The 20,584-nt window shown below is 42.0% G+C and overlaps 1 protein-coding gene across 1 annotated transcript; it reads right to left on the bottom strand.

Moving 5' to 3' along the window:
- On the bottom strand, nucleotides 1-6,545 carry SAP18 (Sin3A associated protein 18). Its single transcript, XM_005888723.2, has 4 exons — nucleotides 6,388-6,545; nucleotides 6,162-6,271; nucleotides 639-761; nucleotides 1-413 (listed from the first exon to the last, which is right to left on the bottom strand). The coding sequence occupies exons 1-4, from the start codon at nucleotides 6,514-6,516 to the stop codon at nucleotides 257-259; spliced, it is 519 nt and encodes a 172-aa protein (XP_005888785.2). The 5' UTR covers nucleotides 6,517-6,545; the 3' UTR covers nucleotides 1-256.
- Between the last annotated feature and the right edge of the window lie 14,039 nt (nucleotides 6,546-20,584).

Here is a 20,584-nt window from a genome sequence, read left to right on the forward strand (position 1 = left end):
GATGATTGCAACATATATTTAACAATACAGTTTTACATAGAATGCTAAGAGCACTTTTATATTTTACAGAAGAACTTGAAACATATGGACTTTCTATTAATATACCATAGCAAAGCCAAATCTAATTCCTAAATAGATGCATTACAATTTGTTTATAGAGTTTAAAGGCTTAATGGCAATAAGGAGGGGAGGAAGAAGTGAAAGTTTATTTTACATAACTGACTGGAAAATAAATTCAAGAAAAAGCAAGTACAATTCAATACGGTCTCATGCGCCCTGAAGTAGGTGGTGCCCGATTTGGAGGGGTGATCGCTATGTCCAGATAGTCTCCTATTTGGAACTTCTGCGACTGCAGGGTCATGGAGTCATCAGTCCCCTTTCTCCCAGACATGGTGCTGCCAATCTCCTTTACTCTGCAGGAAAGGAGATCAACTGTTATAGGGTGGCTGAGCAATGATACTGTGTGTGTCCTAAAAAGTCAATGTGGGGCTGGATTTGCTCCATGATCTTAGAACACAATAAAAATGTAATACATAATAATCTAAACTAGATAGTAAGATAATATGGATTATCCCTAGCAGCTAAAACATACTGAAGTCAAAGAGATTATAAGGAATTAAAAATGAAAAGTTACCTACCGATAGCCAGGCCTTTTAAGATCCGTAAAAACAATTGCAAAATTGAAGTGTGTGCCTTTTTTTCTGGCTTCTGGGTAGACTTCTTTTACTAAACTAGTCAATTCTTTCAAGGTTGCATCCATCCTGAATTTAAGGGGAAAAAAAAGACAATCAGCAATAATATAACAAGGATACTGAAATAATGAATTAGTTACATGTGTCTCAATTGCAACTTTGTTAGAAGCTGTAAAGGTCTCATAACTGACTTAATTTTAAAGCACCTAATAATACTATTTGCCCCCAAATACTATTTCCCCTTATCAGCCTCAGTGTTTGAAACTTTCATGAATGAAGGTAGACTGGACTGGTAGTGTGCTAAAGGGACTTCAGAATTACCCCACTACCTTTGCTGCTATGCAACATCTCACTCACCCAGTGATTTATCCACTTAAGGATAACTAGTCCAAATTAATCCAAATTCTCAAATTAACTGTTTTTCATTATTTCAGAGGCATACTTTTCTACATTTTAGCATCTCTGAAATTGGAATGCATCTTAGAATCAGTGTGTCAGGAAAGCATTTTCATAAAGATTGTGCATTGTTTTCCTTTCTAAGACTGAATGTCCTGATGAGTTCTGCAATAGATGGAAAAGCCAACGAAGCACATGGAATTTTTAAGGCTAAACATAGGCTCCTTTCCCAAGAAGGCGATGGCACCCCACTCCAGTACTCTTGCCTGGAAAATCCCATGGGCAGAGGAGCCTGGTAGACTGCAATCCATGGGGTCACGAAGAGTCGGACACAACTGAGCGACTTCACTTTCACTTTTCACTTTCATGCACTGGAGAAGGAAATGGCAACCCACTCCAGTGTTCTTGCCTGGAGAATCTGAGGGATGGGGGAGCCTGGTGGGCTGCCCTCTGTGGGGTCGCACAGAGTCGGACACAACTGAAGCGACTTAGCAGCAGCAGCATTGGCTCCTTTCACAATATATATTCCTGCCCTGCCGATTTCTGTTTGAACTGAGAACTTTATATAGACCTTGAGCCAATATGACACAATCTGGAAAAATCTTCTAAAATATAAGCATCAGGAATTAGGAGCAACAGTCTAAGTTTTTGAACTGTCTTCTTCCCTGACACCTGGGAGCATGAAATGCAGGAAAAGGAACTTGGCAGCAGCACTGTTGAAGGTGCTATATAGTGACCTTGGATGCAAGGCACCAGTGAAGAGCCCTAAGGCATTAAGCAGGGGATCAAACACCCAAGAAGTCATCTAGTTTTCACTCAGTTCCCTATTTACACCATCTCCACTACATCACACTCAGGTAAAAAACCATGGCTTCAGCTGCACTGAGAGCAAAAAGGCCACAATGATCACATCACCTTTCCTTCTCTACTGCTGAATCCTTCTCAATACACCCGAAACAACTCTACAGTGTCCCCCAAACATGCCCTTCTTCTCATATGACCATCACCCTCTTAGATGCCCAGGTCACAAACCTAAGAGTGGTAAAGTTCTTCCCACCTCTGGCCTGTCGTTTCTACCTCCTAAAGACAGATCAAGTAGGACTTCCCAGGTGGTCCCATGGTTGACTCTGGGATTCCACTGCAGGGGGCACAGGTTTCCATCCCTGCTTGGGGAACTAAGATCCTGCAAGTCTTGAAGTGCAGCCAAAAGACAGACCAATCTATTTTTGTCTCCATCCCCACCATCAGCCTATACTTAACCTCTCATTATTCAAATCTCTGCAAGAGTTCCGGTGACTGTAAGGGTCAGTTTTATATATCAATTTAGGAAACTACAGCTCCTAATTATTCAATCAAACACTAAGGTAGGTGTTTTTGAGACGGGATCAAAAATCTATAATCAGTTGACTTTAAAGTGATTATCCAAGATGATCTGAGTAAACCTCATTCAGTCAATCAGTGAGCCTCATTCAATCAGTTGAAAAGGCTTCATATTGGACCTAAGACTTCCTGGAAGAAATTCCAAAAGCTTATGCTGGAGAGTTCCAGCCTGCACCACAGACCTAGGCAATCCCCACTACTATGTGAGCCATTTCTTGCTCTATCTCCTATTGGTCTGTTTTTCTCACTGAACCCTATTTCAGTGATCGAGATAATTCTCTTCCAGTAACCTGTTTAGTGACCACCCAAGCACAAGATCTATCACTCCTAGGGTGGGGTGTTCCCCCAGCTCCAAACAGTCCCTTGGACTTTAGCCAATTCAACTAGCTTCTGCTGGGCTCCTCACTCCTCTTTCCTGGACTTATCTCAAGGCCACCTACTTTGGCCCCTCAATTTATTTCTACAAATTAAGAATCCCCAATCTTCCCTCACTGCTGCTTCTGGAACAGCAGGGCTCCGTTCTGTCCCTCACCAACATCCAGTCTGTCTTTGGCCACCATTTTGAGGTGTAAGATAAGGTTGTTTTGTTTGGTTGCAGTCTATGGACAGGACAATTGAGGACGGGATTTAACTTTTTCTAATTTTTTTTTCTTTGATTCAGAGTAGAGAGTGTGGCACAATCTTACCCTCCATCTCCACCGTAAAGTCTTAGCATTTATTCCATCTGCTTTCTTTTGGAGATTGAGTTTACTCTAGAGAGGGGGTGGAACCCTCTTTATACTCTTCAGTCAAATCAAGTATCTGGCAAGTAGGAACTCTTAATTTATTGGAGGAAATACAGACTAATCTATCTGAACAGAAGTGTTCATCAATCTGTTAATACAAGTTCTTCTCTATAAGTTAAATCGACCTTCCTGAACTGTTTTCCTGGAATAACACTGAACTAGAATCATACTAGAAATAAAGGAAAACAACAGAATGGGAAAGACTAGGGATCTCTTCAAGAAGATTAGAGATACCAAGGGAACATTTCATGCAAAGATGGGCTCGATAAAGGACAGAAATGGTATGGCCCTAACAGAAGCAGAAGATATTAAGAAGAGATGGCAAGAATACACAGAACTGTATAAAAAAGATCTTCATGACCCAGATAATCACGATGGTGTGATCACTGACCTACAGCCAGACATCCTGGAATGTGAAGTCAAGTGGGCCTTAGAAAGCATCACTACGAACAAAGCTAGTGGAGGTGATGGAATTCCAGTGGAGCTATTCCAAATCCTGAAAGATGATGCGGTGAAAGTGCTGCACTCAATATGCCAGCACATTTGGAAAACTCAGCAGTGGCCACAGGACTGGAAAAGGTCAGTTTTCATTCCAATCCCAAAGAAAGGCAATGCCAAAGAATGTTCAAACTACCGCACAATTGCACTCATCTCACACACTAGTAAAGTAATGCTCAAAATTCTCCAAGCCAGGCTTCAGCAATATGTGAACCGTGAACTTCCAGATGTTCAAGCTGGTTTTAGAAAAGGCAGAGGAACCAGAGATCAAATTGCCAACATCCGCTGGATCATGGAAAAAGCAAGAGAGTTCCAGAAAAGCATCTATTTCTGCTTTATTGACTATGCCAAAGCCTTGGACTGTGTGGATCACAAGAAACTGTGGAAAATTCTGAAAGAGATAGGAATACCAGACCACCTGATCTGCCTCTTGAGACATTTGTATGCAGGTCAGGAAGCAACAGTTAGAACTGGACATGGAACAACAGACTGGTTCCAAATAGGAAAAGGAGTTCGTCAAGGCTGTATATTGTCACCCTGCTTATTTAACTTATATGCAGAGTACATCATGAGAAACGCAGGACTGGAAGAAGCACAAGCTGGAATCAAGATTGCCGGGAGAAATATCAATAACCTCAGATATGCAGATGACACCACCCTTATGGCAGAAAGTAAAGAGGAACTCAAAAGCCTCTTGATGAAAGTGGAAGTGGAGAGTGAAAAAGTTGGCTTAAAGCTCAACATTCAGAAAACGAAGATCATGGCATCTGGTCCCATCACTTCATGAGAAATAGATGGGAAAACAGTGGAAAGAGTGTCAGACTTTATTTTTTGGGGCTCCAAAATCACTGCAGATGGTGACTGCAGCCATGAAATTAAAAGACGCTTACTCCTTGGAAGGAAAGTTATGACCAACCTAGATAGCATATTCAAAAGCAGAGACATTACTTTGCCAACAAAGGTCCATCTGGTCAAGGCTATGGTTTTTCCTGTGGTCATGTATGGATGTGAGAGTTGGACTGTGAAGAAGGCTGAGCGCCGAAGAATTGATGCTTTTGAACTGTGGTGTTGGAGAAGACTCTTGAGAGTCCCTTGGATTGCAAAGAGAGCCAACCAGTCCATTCTGAAGGAGATCAGCCCTGGGATTTCTTTGGAGGGAATGATGCTAAAGCTGAAACTCCGGTACTTTGGCCACCTCATGCCAAGAGTTGACTCACTGGAAAAGACTGATGCTGGGAGGGATTGGGGGCAGAAGGAGAAGGGGACGACAGAGGATGAGATGGCTGGATGGCATCACTGACTCGATGGACGTGAGTCTCAGTGAACTCCGGGAGATGGTAATGGACAGGGAGGCCTGGCATGCTGCAATTCATGGGGTCGCAAAGAGTCGGACACGACTGAGCGACTGAACTGAACTGAGAATCATACTACATAAACTTAGCTAAAAGGTGGAACCAATCCCTCGGTGTTCACCAGCAGACAAGTGGACAGACAAGACGCAGAAAAGCCTTCCAATGAAACGTTATTCAGTCAGTCGTAAAAAAGAATAACGTTTTTTCACATCCTTAACCATCAATAAACCTTGATTATAAGTGAAACAAGCCAGACACAACAAGACAAATAACATATCAGAGCACTTATATGAAATACTTAAAAGAGGCAGATTCACATAGATACATAGTGCCGAACAGGGGAAATGAAGAATTCCCATTATTATTGCCTACTGGGTACAGACCTTCTGTTGTAGGGAATTAAAGTTTTGAAAATAGTAGTAATGGTTGCACCGAAATGTACCCTGAAACAATTAAAATGACAAATGTCACATATTTACATTAGGCATATTTTAAATAATTATACACCTTTTACTGCTACTAAAAAGCCACTATAACGTCAAACCAAGGAACTACACACGGCTTGCTGTACGTAACGGCCCTAGTCAGACGGGGTAGAGAAGGTACACAAACATTCAGGGGGAGACCCTCAGTAAACACATCAAAAGCTTCTCCATTAAGCACATCAAAATCCACCCGGTTTCGTTGTTTTGAAGCTGGGACACCAAAAGCTTAATATTAGCACACGCGCTCTATGAGGCCGACGAGTATCACCCAACAGCACCACTCCCCTCCCCAAATTATTCTAGCGCCACCCTATACCAAGAGCCCCTTGGGAGCCGCTGCGGCACTGGACGACCGACGTGTCACTTCCGTACCCAGCAGCCACAACAATGACAGCAGTCCTGGGTCAATTCTTTACAACCCAGAAGTTTCAACGTGAGCGGTCGAAAGAAGCGCCACAAGACGAGTTAACACCATTTCCTCAGCGAACCTCGACCTCCCGCGAGCTGCCTCCAGAGGCCCCGAGCCGAGGAGAGTCCGAAGGCGGCAGGCGGGCCCCCGGCCTCCTGACTCACCAAGTGTAGATCTGCAGCTCGCTGGAAGGCACGTTTCCGCGGGAGAACTCGTCCATGCGGTGGTGGCGGCCGTTGTTGGTGGTGAAGACGCGCAGGAGCAGCGGGCAGGTCTGGGGGCGGGACAGGGGGGAGTCAGGAGGCTGCAAGCGCGGTCCCGACCCTTCCCTCCGGCCCCGCACCGCAGCCCCACCTCCCCAGGGACCCCAGCATCTCTCCGGACCCTCACCTTCTCCCGATCGATGGGCTTCTCCGGCTCCTTCTTAATTTCCTCCTGGGTAACGCGCGACTCCACCGCCATCTTCCTTCTCCGGCCCGCGAGACGCTCGCTCTGACCTCCGACCCCGGCAGCGAGCATGAGAACCAAGCCTCTCGCGAGGAGACGCTCGAAGTTTTATATATGACCGGCTCGAGGGCGGGGCATCTCCCGGCGCAGGCGCACTAGCTATGCTAAGCGCTAGCCCGGCAGGCGCGCCTGCGCGTTGGCTCCTGGGAAGGGGCGGGCACTGGCGTCGCGGGCGGGGCGCTGAATTAGAGTCTCGCGCGCAGAGGGATGGCTTGAGGGACGCGGACGCGGGCCTGCGGAAGCTAAGAGTGAGCGCGCGCTCGGAATTGCAGTGGGCGGCCCTCAGGCCGGAGGCGGGGGCGCTGTTGTGTGTACTACAGTCGCTAATCGGAAAAGGCGGGTACACCTGATTAGATTAAAATGAGGAAAAACAAAACTTAAGAAAGAGAAGCCGACTGGGAAGAGACGACCGAGAGGCGTGTGGTGGCCGGAAAGCCGGTGTCCAGAGCGTCCATGGACTCCTGGAGAAAAGCACGGTGGGAAGTGGGGGAAAGAGTTGGAAAGGTGCTTTAAAACGAAGAAGTCCAGGACTCCGGTCAACACCGAAGGCTCGAGCGCTGGGCTAACCCGGACGCGCTAAAACCACAGGGACTGGCTTTTCAGGAACAAAAGTTATGACCAACCTAGACAGCGTATTAAAAAACAGACATTCCTTTGCCAACAAAGGTCAGTCTAATCAAAGCTATGGTCTTTCCAGTAGTCATGTATGGATGTGAGAGTTGGACTTTAAAGAAAGTTGAGCCCTAAAGAATTGATGCTTTTGAACTATGGTGTTGGAGAATTCTTGAGAGTCCCTTGGACTGCACGGAGATCCAACCAGTCCGTCCTAAAGGAAATCAGTCCTATATATTCATTAGAAGGACTGATGCTGAAGCGGAAGCTCCAATACTTCGGCCACCTGATGCTAAGAACTGACTCACTTGAAAAGACCCTGATGCTGGGAAAGATTGAAGGGAGAAGGGGTAAACAGGATGAGTTGGTTGGATGGCATCACCGACACAATGGATATGAGTTTGAGCAAGTTGCGGGAGTTAGTGAAGGACAGGGAAGCCTGGCGTGCTGCAGTTCCTACGGTCGCAGAGTCGGACACCACTGGGCGACTGGACTGAACTGAATACTTCAGACAGACTACACGCGCTGGCTTGACAGGAGATGCGTGACCTGTGTTGTCGGTATACTGAGGGGATTCTCTGAGGCTGGCGGCGGTGTAGACTGGGCACCCGCCCTGGGCAGAGGGTCGCATGGTAACAGTGAAGGTGCCTGTACTTCAGAGGCAACAGTTCCGTTCTATGGTGTGTACTCTAGAGAAAAGCTGGCTCAAGGACATCCTCAGACGTTACAGGAATAATCCTGGCTGGTATTTCATAAGAACGAAAGTCTGAAACTACCCAAGTGTCCAAGGCTCGAATACTTCGCTGAGTTGTAGTAGGCCAGGCAGCAACAGAACTCCCCAAAGCAGTAGATGTCATACTGCAACCAAAAGGAACACACTATTGGGTTGGGCCAAAAGTTCATTAGGTGTTTTCTGTAAGGTGGCTCTAGTAGCACTTAGTTGTCTTTAACTTCGTTTGAAACAGTTTTGTTAGATTATGTTGTCATATCAGCATGTTTTTTTAAACAAAAAAACTTTAAAATGGTGAATTTTTGTGTAGCCATTTTAAAACTATTAACATGCCCCATTAATATAACCAAGCTTGGTTATTCTCAGCTAATGTCTCCTTCTCTGGATCTCTGTCAGCTTCAACTGGTCTACCTAAAGATGGAAGGAAAACATTTTCAGCATATTATGCTTTCCTGGTGGCTCAGATGGTAAAGCGTCTGTCTACAATGCGGGAGACCCAGGTTCGAGCCCTGGGTTGGGAAGATTCCCTGGAGAAGGAAGTAACAATCCACTCCAGGACTATTGCCTAGAAAATCCCATGGACAGAGGAGCCTGGTAGGCTACAGTCTGTGGGGTCGCAAAGAGTCAGACACGACTGAGTGACTTCACTTTCACTTTCTTATTTCAAGAAAGATAAAAATAAATGCAAATAAAATACACACAAAAAAAAAGATTTGTGCAGTGTATGGAGAAGGTGTTGTAACTGATCAAACATGTCAAAAGAGATTTTCAGGATTTCCCTGGTGGTCCAGTGGTAAAGACTATACTCTCCCAGTGCAGAGGATGTGGGTTCAGTCCTGGCCAGAGAACTAAGGTCCCACTTGCCACATAATATGGCCAGAAAAAAAAATCTTTTTTTTTTTTTTTGTTAATTTTTGAAAAGAAGTGGTTTGCAAAGTTTCTTGCAGGAGATTTCTCACTGTACAGTGCTCCATGGTCAGGTAGACCAGTGGTGGAGATGGAGACATTAATTGAAAACAGTCAAGCTTGGTTATGTTAATCGCTTTGATGTTCATGTTCCCCATTAGTTAAGCCACAAAAACCTTGGCTGGATGTGGAACAGAAGAGATCTTGTGGCATAGGAAATGAGCCACCACCAACCACACCAAAGGCCAGTCTTCATCCAGAGGTGATATGTATATGGTGAGATTGGAAGGGAGTCCTCTATTATGAGCTCTTTCCTTGGAAAACCAAGCAATTAGTTCCAACAAGTACTGATCCCAGTCAGACCAATTGAAAGCAGCACTGGACGAAAAGCATCAGAACTAGTCAACAGAAAATGCATACTCTTATGCATACTCTTCCATCAGGATAATGCAAAACTGAGTGTTTCTTTGATGACCAGGCAAAAACTGTTACAGTTTGGCTGGGAGGTTCTGATTTATCAGCTGTATTCACCAGACATTGCACCTACAGATTTATATTTATTTTGATCTTTGCAAAATTCTCTTAATGGAGAAAATTTCAACTTCCTGAAAGATTGTAAAAGGCACCTGAAACAGTTCTTTGCTCAAAAAGATAAAATGTTTTGGGAAGATGGAATTATGAAGTTGCCTGGAAAATGGCAGAAGATAGTAGAACAAAACGATGAATATGTTCTTCACTAAAGTTCTTGGTGAAAATGGAAAAATATGCCTTTTATTTTTACTTTAAAACCAAAGGCACTTTATGGCCAACCAATAACTACATGAAATAGTATGAAATTCACAAACATGGTGCTGCGTGTAAGAAGCAAAAGACAAAGGAATATTTACTGTGTGAATCCATTTTTATAACATCCCAAAGCAGGCAGTACTAGACTATATTGTTCAGGATGCATTTCCAGGTGATTTAACTATAAAAAGAAAAGCAGTGAAATAATTATCACAAAAGTCTGACCAAAGAAGGGGACTGTAATCAGGGAGGGGCAAAGGAGGTGCTTCTAGAGTGTTGGCAACCTATTTTTTGACCTGGTGGTGGTTACACAGCTGTTTGATTTTAAATTATTCTTTAAATAGTGCATTCATGTTGTACACACTGTTCTCTATGAATTTTATTTCTTGCTGTTTTTAAATTTAAAAAATAATACCTATAAATCAATAACAAATAATCCACTAGAAAAGTGGGGAAAGACATGATAGGTGTTTCATAGGAGAGAAAATACAAATTACATATAAACATGGAAAAAATGCCCAGCCTTATAATCATAATGCACATTTAAACCACAATGAGATAACATTTCAACTCGATTAGATTGGCCAGAATGCAAAAGTCTGATGACCAAGTGCTAGCAAGTATATGGCAAAAAGGAAATTATTATGGACTACTGCCATTCACTTTGGAAAAACCAGTATTACCTAGAAAGACTGGACATGTGAATACCTTAAGAGGCATGTACTCCACTCCTCTTAGTATACCCTAGGGAAACTAGGCAGACAGACTCCCATCCACTGTACCCAGGTAAACTTGCACCTGATCACCATGCAACGTGCTGAATAATGTTATTATAACATCTTTATTCATAATAACTAGAAACAGTCTGAATATCAAGAGTATAAAGTGGAATAACATGAAGACTTGAAATGAATGGAAAACATTGAAACTGGAAGAACCTCACAACCTTTAGTTGGTGGTATGGATAGATTTAGTCTTTTAGATACAAGCTCTTATTTTGGACCTTTCCAAATAACAAGGTCTCATCAGAACAGAATTTACCAATACCTTGAGTCGGTGGAACTGCAATGTTATTATAGAACATTTAAGGTAGCTCTTCAGGCATCCCTTAATCTACCTAACTTGGCCTTCAAGGTCCAGACCTGATCACATCAGATCAGTCGCTCAGTTGTGTCCGACTCTTTGCCACCCCTTAAATCGAAGCAAGCCAGGCCTCCCTGTCCATCACCAACTCCCGGAGCCCACCCAGACTCACGTCCATCGAGTCAGTGATGCCATCCAGCCATCTCATCCTCTGTCATCCCCTTCTCCTCCTGCCCCCAATCCCTCCCAGCATCAGAGTCTTTTCCAATGAGTCAACTCTTCGCATGAAGTGGCCAAAGTACTGGAGTTTCAGCTTTAGCATCATTCCTTCCAAAGAAATCCCAGGGCTGATCTCCTTCAGAATGGACTGGTTGGATCTCCTTGCAGTCCAAGGGACTCTCAAGAGTCTTCTCCAACACCACAGTTCAAAAGCATCAATTCTTCGGCCCTCAGCCTTCTTCACAGTCCAACTCTCACATCCATACATGACCACAGGAAAAACCATAGCCTTGACTAGATGGACCTTTGTTGGCAAAGTAATGTCTCTGCTTTTGAATATGCTATCTAGGTTGGTCATAACTTTCCTCCCAAGGAGTAAACATCTTTTAATTTCATGGCTGCAGTCACCATCTGTAGTGATTTTGGAGCCCAGAAAAATAAAGCCTGACACTCTTTCCACTGTTTCCCCATCTATTTCCCATGAAGTGGTGGGACCGGATGCCATGATCTTCGTTTTCTGAATGTTGAGCTTTAAGCCACCTTTTTCACTCTCCACTTTCACTTTGATCAAGAGGCTTTTGAGTTCCTCTTCACTTTCTGCCATAGGGGTGGTGTCATCTGCATATCTGAGGTGATTGATATTTCTCCCAAAAATCTTGATTCCAGCTTGTGTTTCTTCCAGTCCTGCGTTTCTCATGATGTACTCTGCATATAAGTTAAATAAGCAGGGTGACAATATACAGCCTTGACGAACTCTTTTCCTATTTGGAACCAGTCTGTTGTTCCATGTCCAGTTCTAACTGTTGCTTCCTGACCTGCATACAAATTTCTCAAGAGGCAGATCAGGTGGTCTGGTATTCCCATCTCTTTCAGAATTTTCCACAGTTTATTGTGATCCACACAGTCCAAGGCTTTGGCATAGTCGATAAAGCAAAAATAGATGCTTTTCTGGAACTCTCTTGCTTTTTCCATGATCCAGTGGATGTTGGCAATTTGACCTCTGGTTCCTCTGCCTTTTCTAAAACCAGCTTGAACATCTGGAAGTTCACGGTTCACATATTGCTGAAGCCTGGCTTGGAGAATTTTGAGCATTACTTTACTAGCGTGTGAGATGAGTGCAATTGTGCGATAGTTTGAGCATTCTTTGGCATTGCCCTTCTTTGGGATTGGAATGAAAACTGACCTTTTCCAGTCCTGTGGCCACTGCTGAGTTTTCCAAATGTGCTGGCATATTGAATGCAGCACTTTCACAGCATCATCTTTCAGGATTTGGAATAGCTCAACTGGAATTCCATCACCTCCACTAGCTTTGTTCGTAGTGATGCTTTCTAAGGCCCACTTGACTTCACATTCCAGGATGTCTGGCTGTAGGTCAGTGATCACACCATCGTGATTATCTGGGTCATGAAGATCTTTTTTGTACAGTTCTTCTGTGTATTCTTGCCATCTCTTCTTAATATCTTCTGCTTCTGTTAGGGCCATACCATTTCTGTCCTTTATCGAGCCCATCTTTGCATGAAATGTTCCTTTGGTATCTCTGATTTTCTTGAAGAGATCCCTAGTCTTTCCCATTCTGTTGTTTTCCTCTATTTCTTTGCATTGATCGCTGAAGAAGGCTTTCCTATCTCTTCTTGCTATTCTTTGGAACTCTGCATTCAGATGTTTGTATCTTTCCTTTTCTCCTTTGCTTTTCGCTTCTCTTCTTTTCACAGCTATTTGTAAGGCCTCCCCAGACAGCCATTTTGCTTTTTTGCATTTCTTTTCCATGGGGATGGTCTTGATTCCTGTCTCCTGTACAATGTCACGAACCTCATTCCATAGTTCATCAGGCACTCTATCAGATCTAGGCCCTTAAATCTATTTCTCTCTTCCACTGTATAATCATAAGGGATTTGATTTAGGTCACACCTGAATGGTCTAGTGGTTTTCCCTACTTTCTTCAATTTCAGTCTGAATTTGGCAATAAGGAGTTCATGGTCTGAGCCACAGTCAGCTCCTGGTCTTGTTTTTGCTGACTGTATAGAGCTTCTCCATCTTTGGCTGCAAAGAATATAATCAATCTGATTTCAGTGTTGACCATCTGGTGATGTCCATGTATAGAGTCTTCTCTTGTGTTGTTGGAAGAGGGTGTTTGTTATGACCAGTGCATTTTCTTGGCAAAACTCTATTAGTCTTTACCCTGCTTCATTCCGTATTCCAAGGCCAAATTTGCGTGTTACTCCAGGTGTTTCTTGACTTCCTACTTTTGCATTCCAGTCCCCTATAATGAAAAGGACATCTCTTTTGAGTGTTAGTTCTAAAAGGTCTTGTAGGTCTTCATAGAACCATTCAACTTCAGCTTCTTCAGCGTTACTGGTTGGGGCATAGACTTGGATTACTGTGATATTGAACGGTTTGCCTTGGAAACGAACAGAGATCATTCTGTCGTTTTTGAGATTGCATCCAAGTACTGCATTTCGGACTCTTTTGTTGACCATGATGGCCACTCCATTTGTTCTGAGGGATTCCTGCCCGCAGTAGTAGATATAATGGTCATCTGAGTTAAATTCACCCATTCCAGTCCATTTCAGTTTGCTGATTCCTAGAAGTTAATATGTACTTAGTATAAAAATGTGGAAAAATATGGAAAACATAAAAAAATGGAAATCACAACTCTCTACCATTACTTTCCAACTTAGAAGAATTTGTAAATTATTTCCTCCCCAAATGTTTGTGTATATGTGTGCACATATTTTAAAAACATAATTGAATTAATTTATAATATTTTGTCCTTCCTTTTGATCCAACCAGTCAATTCTAAAGGAAATCAACCCTGAATATTCAGTGGAAGGACTGATGCTGAAGCTGAAGCTCCAATACTTTGGCCACCTAATGTGAAGAGCTGACTCATTGGAAAAGACCCTGATGCTGGGGGAAACTGAGGGCAAGAGGAGAAGGGGGCTACAGAGGATGAGATGGTTGGATGGCATCACTGACTTTCAATGGACATGAGTTTGAGGAAACTCAGGAAGATAGTGCTGGACCGAGAAGCCTGACGTGATGCAGTCCACGGGCTTGCAAAGAGTTGGGACATGACTTAGCGACTGAACAACTGATTCTTCCTTTAAAAATGACATTCTATTATTATTATAGTTTCAGTCATTAACACCTCTTAATAAATATTTTCTAGATTAGAAATGTTGTTACATTATATCACAGTGTTTTTTTATCTGTAAAATAAGTTTAATAATTTACACATATCATAGGACACTTGTGAAAAATAAATGCGATAATGCATGAAAACATGTAAAAGTGCTTAGTATGTAGATTGTTAAATTGGCCATAAATTCCTCCATCCTAGGTGCATGCCCATTTGTAGTGTGTCTCAGCTATAACTGGCCAGGAAGTAAAGTCTATTTCTCCACTTTCTTGATTCTTGGCATGGCTTTGTGACATGCTTTGTCCAATAGCATGTGGCAAAAATGAAGCTCTATAACTAATGAGTCAAGTGCTTAAGATGCCTTGAAGCTTCTGTTCTGACTCTACTGGTACTCCAGGACCACGATGAGAAAGACACACGGCTCAGACAACAGCCAGAGCCATCAGCTAGACAGAGAGAGAGGTGAAGTAACTCACCCAACTTCCACTTCCACCCTACCCCACTTCCCCCAAGATGAGCTATCAGATAACCACAATTACATGACGGAAACCAGGTGAGACCAGAAGAACTGCCTAGCTGAGGCCAGTCCAAATAAAATGGTTGTCTTAAGCATCCATGTTTTCAGGTGGTTGTTACATAGCAATAAAAAGATAACTGATACAGTAATCATTAAATACTATTCTTACTACTGCCACATAAATCTAAAAGGTGAGAATATGATACTGAGATACTTATCTCCACACTTTAAAATGTCTTTAATCATTTAATGCATATTTTACTGTCTGATATATGGAAAGCAAAGCCTTAATTTTGATTCATGCCATTGTGGACATCAATATCACAGATAAATCTGTTCACATACATTTCCCAATCCTAAAGAAGCAACATATTATTGGAGATCTTTCTTCATGTGCAATCTTTTTTTTTAATACATAGTTTAAAAACTTTACTTATTTTCATTTGTTATTCTTAGTTCCTTGACCAGGGATTGAACCTACAGTGGAATTAAATAGATTGTACAGTAGATTGAGTCTACAGTGGAAATGTGGCATCTTAACCGCTAGACCACCAGGGAAGTCCCCTCTTCCCATGCAATCTTAGAATCAGAATCAGAAGAGCTGCCCCAAGTCTCTCCCAAAAGGCACTCCTTACAGATTTTAGTTGAATAACTAAACAAAATAATTTCTGTAGCAACTTTTAAAAAAGAAAAAATTGAATAAGCATACTCTCAGTATTTTGCACGATTGAAGATTAGTACTCCACCTCTCCCACCCTCGCCGTGCTGTGTGGCTTGTGAGATCTTAGTTCCTGGATTAGGTATTGAACCTGGCCAATGCATTGAAAGAACCAACTTCTAGCCACTGGATTGTCAGGGAATTCCTAGGATTAGTACATTTTTATTTGAATGTGCATGGTAGTGAATTGGCAAAAATATATAATTAAGTAATAAAGGCAGCAATGCTTTTTTTTTTTTTTCATGAAGTTTTCATGAAAACTTTCATGAAATCAGCTACCCTTGAGCAATAGAGGGAGCTGACAGGAAATTAGCCTCTTATTTTGCATCCCCCTTGACTCAACAGAATGGACAAATGATGGTGGTGATTGCCCTGGCTCACATTTGTTGAGGGCAGACATTATGCCAACTATTTTAGATGCACTTATTCTTCATAACAGGTTATTTGGTATTCTATTATCATAATATAGATTACTTAATGGCAGATAGATGGGGAAAAGTGGAACATGGCAGATTTTATTTTCTTGGACTCCAAAATCACTGTGAACAGTGACTGCAACCATGAAATTAAAAGATAATTGCTCCTTGGAAGGAAAGCTATGACAAACCTAGACAGCATATTAAAAAGCAGAGACATCACTTTGACAACAAAGCAGAAACATCACTTTGACAACAAAGCAGAAACATCACTTTGACAACAAAGGTCTGTAGAGTCAAAACTGTGGTTTTTCCAGTAGTTGTGTACAGATGTGAGGGTTGGACGATAAGGAAGACTGAGCAATGAAGAACTGATGCTTTCAAACTGTGGTTGCTGGAGAAGACTCTTGAGAGTCTCTTGGACTGCAAGATCAAACCAGTCAATCCTAAAGGAAATCAACCCTGAATATTCCATTGGAATGACTGATGCTGAAGTTGAAGCTCCAATACTCTGGCCACCTGATGCAAAGAACTGACTCACTGGAAAAGACTCTGATGCTGGGGAAGATTAAGGACAGAGGATGAGATGATTGGAAGGCATCAATGAACATGAGTTTGAGCAAAGTCTGGGACATAGTGAAATACAGGAAAGCCTGACATGCTACAGTCCATGGGGTTGCAGAAAATCAGACACAACTTAGTGACTGAACAACAAAAACAATATACATCAGAAATCTGTGAGTCAGAGCAGTTAAGTGATTCAAGATTAACCAGCTAGCAAGTGACTGTACTAAAGTTTAAGATCTATCTAACTTCAAAGCCTTAATGTTTTTCACCATAAATTAAGCTTTTTAAGTTGCCTTCTACAACTTGCTTCTAAGTTGTAGACACTCTGCAGACTCTTCAGGGATAGGGTATCTGTTTAAAAATCATTTTCAATTTAATCATTTAAATGCTTAAAACAGGGGATCACTGTAAAAGTGAGAGATATTTAAAATCTCTGAAAAGCAAATATGACTTATTCTGTTCCACTGGCTTAAAATGTACCATAAATGAGATGGTTCTGAGAACCAGAAAAGGGGTTAATAAGCATATTCCCAAACCCCATATCTCAGAGTGTGCTGTAGTATCAGTAGCCTCGAAAAATGCTACCAACCACCCTCAGCTGTAATGTGAAGAATGACTAGAGATGATGAAACAAGACCACTTAGGAATATAGGGACTGGCTCATGGCAGCACTGCCTGTAGTGCACTGGCATGTTTGCTCATTTGTAAAAAATACAGTTTTTAGGGTAATATAAAACAACCTAACTTCTCAGTAATAATTACACCGGCTATAGGCTAAATTCTTTTAGGAATGGTTCAGTTCAGTTCAGTTCAGTTGCTTAGTCGTGTCTGACTCTTTGCAACCCTATGAATCACAGCACGCCAGGCCTCCCTGTCCATCACCAACTCCCGGAGTTCACTCAAACTCATGTCCATCGAGTCGGAGATGCCATCCAGCCATCTCATCCGCTGTTGTCCCCTTCTCCTCCTGCCCCCAATCCCTCTCAACATCAGAGTCTTTCCCAATGAGTCAACTCTTCGCATGAGGTGGCCAAAGTATTGGAGTTTCAGCTTCAGCATCAGTCCTTCCAATGAACATCCAGGACTGATCTCCTTTAGGATGGACTGGTTGGATCTCCTTGCAGTCCAAGGGACTCTCAAGAGTCTTCTTCAACACCACAGTTCAAAAGCATCAATTCTCCGGCCCTCAGCTTTCTTCACAGTCCAACTCTCACATCTATACATGACAACTGGAAAAACCATAGCCTTGACTAGATGGACCCTTCCTGGCAAAGTAATATCTCTGCTTTTGAATATGCTATCTAAGTTGGTCATAACTTTCCTTCCAAGGAGTAAGCGTCTTTTAATTTCATGGCTGCAGTCACCATCTGCAGTGATTTTGGAGCCCAGAAAAATTAAGTCTAACACTGTTTCCCCATCTATTTCCCATGAAGTGGTGGGACCAGATGCCATGATCTTCGTTTTCTGAATGTTGAGCTTTAAGCCAACTTTCAGTCTCCACTCACTTTGATCAAGAGGCTTTTGAGTTCCTCTTTACTTTCTGCCATAAGGGTGGTGTCATCTGCATATCTGAGGTTATTGATATTTCTCCCGGCAATCTTGATTCCAGCTTGTGCTTTATCCAGCTCAGCATTTCTCATGATGTACTCTGCATAGAAGTTAAATAGCAGGGTGACAATATACAGCCTTGACGAACTCTTTTTCCTATTTGGAACCAGTCTGTTGTCATGTATTTTATCTATTCCTGGAAACAAGCAGATGCTTTACCGAGAGTGTTTACATACACATTTTTCTGAAATAGAACCCCCAAAATAAATATTATGCTTATAAATTCCATATATATGGTCTCCCACAGATACACCTGAAGGAAAAATTTGATAAGGTTTAATAATGCCCCCAGAGAGATTCAAATTTATAATCCACATTTATCAAGAGTCAGAAAATTCTATAAAAAATATATTCCATCAAATCTTTTCCAGAAACATGTTTTGTACATATTCATGAATACCTATTTTCCTGATGTCAGAAGCTGTCCTTCTTAATCTCAACAGCAGAAATAGTCAAGGAGCTATAGTCACTAGAAGTTTCTGTAAAACTTCACATTACATATTTCTGACTTTAACTAGGATAATTTACCTTTCTTTCAATTAATGCTGGAATATGCTAAAAGAAAAAGAGGGATAAAAGAGTGAAGACACCTTGATGACCTATTTTCACATACCTCCAATGATAACTCTTTAAAAAAGTTTTATTGTGGTAAAATATACATAAAATATATGATTTTAACTATTTTTAGATGTACAATTCAGTGACAGTTAAGTGTATTCATAATGTTACATAACCATCACCAATGTAAATTTCCAGAAATTTTCATCATCCCAACAGAAAATCTGTACTCAGTAAGTAATAACTCCCCATTCCCATCTCCTTCCAGGCCCAGGTAACCCCTATATTTTACTTTTTCTTCCTATGAAGTTGCCAATTATAGGTCCCTCATATAAGTGGAATCATACAATATTTGCTCTTTTATGTCTGGCTTATTTCACTGGGCATAATATTTTCAAGGTTCATCCCTATGGTGGCAAGTACCAGTACATCGTTCCTTTTGGGGGCAGAATAATACTCCATAGTATATATATCTATTCATCTGTCAACAGACACTTAGTTGTTTCCATTTTGACTATGGTGAACAATGCTGCTATGAACATTGGTGTTCAAACACCCATTTCAGTCCCTGCTTTCAATTCTTTGGGGTATACACCTAGAAGTGTAACATTCATTTGAGTAAATTCTAAAGAGAAAGAGAAAGGATACATAAACTCTAATATTATAACATGTGGGGCAACCCAAGACAGGCGGGTCATGGTGGAGAGATCTGACAGACTGTGGTCCACTGGAGAAGGGAATGGCAAACCACTTCAGTATTCTCGCCTTGAGAACCCCATGAATGGTACGAAAAGGCAAAATGATAGGATACTGAAAGAGGAACTCCCCAGGTCAGTAGGTGCCCAATACGCTCCTGGAGATCAGCGGAGAAATAACTCCAGAAAGAATGAAGGGATGGAGCCAAAGCAAAAAGAATACCCAGCTGTGGATGTGACTGGTGATAGAAGCAAGGCCCGATGCTGTAAAGAGCAAATATTGCATAGGAACCTGGAATGTCAGGTCCATGATCAAGGCAAATTGGAAGTGGTCAAACAAGAGATGGCAAGAGTGAATGTCGACATTCTAGGAATCAGCGAAGTGAAATGGACTAGAATGGGTGAATTTAACTCAGATGACCATTATATCTACTACTGCAGGCAGGAATCCCTCAGAAGAAATGGAGTGGCCATCATGGTCAACAAAAGAGTCCGAAATGCAGTACTTGGATGCAATCTCAAAAACGACAGAATGATCTCTGTTCGTTTCCAAGGCAAACCGTTCAATATCACAGTAATCCAAGTCTATGCCCCAATCAGTAACACTGAAGAAGCTGAAGTTGAATGGTTCTATGAAGACCTACAAGACCTTTTAGAACTAACACCCAAAAGAGATGTCCTTTTCATTATAGGGGACTGGAATGCAAAAGTAGGAAGTCAAGAAACACCTGGAGTAACACGCAAATTTGGCCTTGGAATACGGAATGAAGCAGGGTAAAGACTAATAGAGTTTTGCCAAGAAAATGCACTGGTCATAACAAACACCCTCTTCCAACAACACAAGAGAAGACTCTATACATGGACATCACCAGATGGTCAACACCGAAATCAGATTGATTATATTCTTTGCAGCCAAAGATGGAGAAGCTCTATACAGTCAGCAAAAACAAGACCAGGAGCTGACTGTGGCTCAGACCATGAACTCCTTATTGCCAAATTCAGACTGAAATTGAAGAAAGTAGGGAAAACCACTAGACCATTCAGGTATGACCTAAATCAAATCCCTTATGATTATACAGTGGAAGAGAGAAATAGATTTAAGGGCCTAGATCTGATAGATAGAGTGCCTGATGAACTATGGAATGAGGTTCGTGACATTGTACAGGAGACAGGAATCAAGACCATCCCCATGGAAAAGAAATGCAAAAAAGCAAAATGGCTGTCTGGGGAGGCCTTACAAATAGCTGTGAAAAGAAGAGAAGCGAAAAGCAAAGGAGAAAAGGAAAGATACAAACATCTGAATGCAGAGTTCCAAAGAATAGCAAGAAGAGATAGGAAAGCCTTCTTCAGCGATCAATGCAAAGAAATAGAGGAAAACAACAGAATGGGAAAGACTAGGGATCTCTTCAAGAAAATCAGAGATACCAAAGGAACATTTCATGCAAAGATGGGCTCGATAAAGGACAGAAATGGTATGGCCCCTAACAGAAGCAGAAGATATTAAGAAGAGATGGCAAGAATACACA

This window comes from Bos mutus, chromosome 12 (genome assembly GCF_027580195.1).
Source record: "Bos mutus isolate GX-2022 chromosome 12, NWIPB_WYAK_1.1, whole genome shotgun sequence".
NCBI classification, from domain to species: Eukaryota; Metazoa; Chordata; class Mammalia; order Artiodactyla; family Bovidae; genus Bos; species Bos mutus.

Excerpts from the sequence above, each read along its gene's own strand:
- SAP18 (XM_005888723.2), bottom strand. The coding sequence starts at position 6,516 with ATGCTCGCTGCCGGGGTCGGAGGTCAGAGCGAGCGTCTCGCGGGCCGG. Across the intron at positions 762-6,161 it reads GAGCTGCAGATCTACACTTG|GATGGATGCAACCTTGAAAG; the intron begins GTGAGTCAGGAG and ends CCTTAAATTCAG. Across the intron at positions 414-638 it reads CTTAAAAGGCCTGGCTATCG|AGTAAAGGAGATTGGCAGCA; the intron begins GTAGGTAACTTT and ends CCTTTCCTGCAG.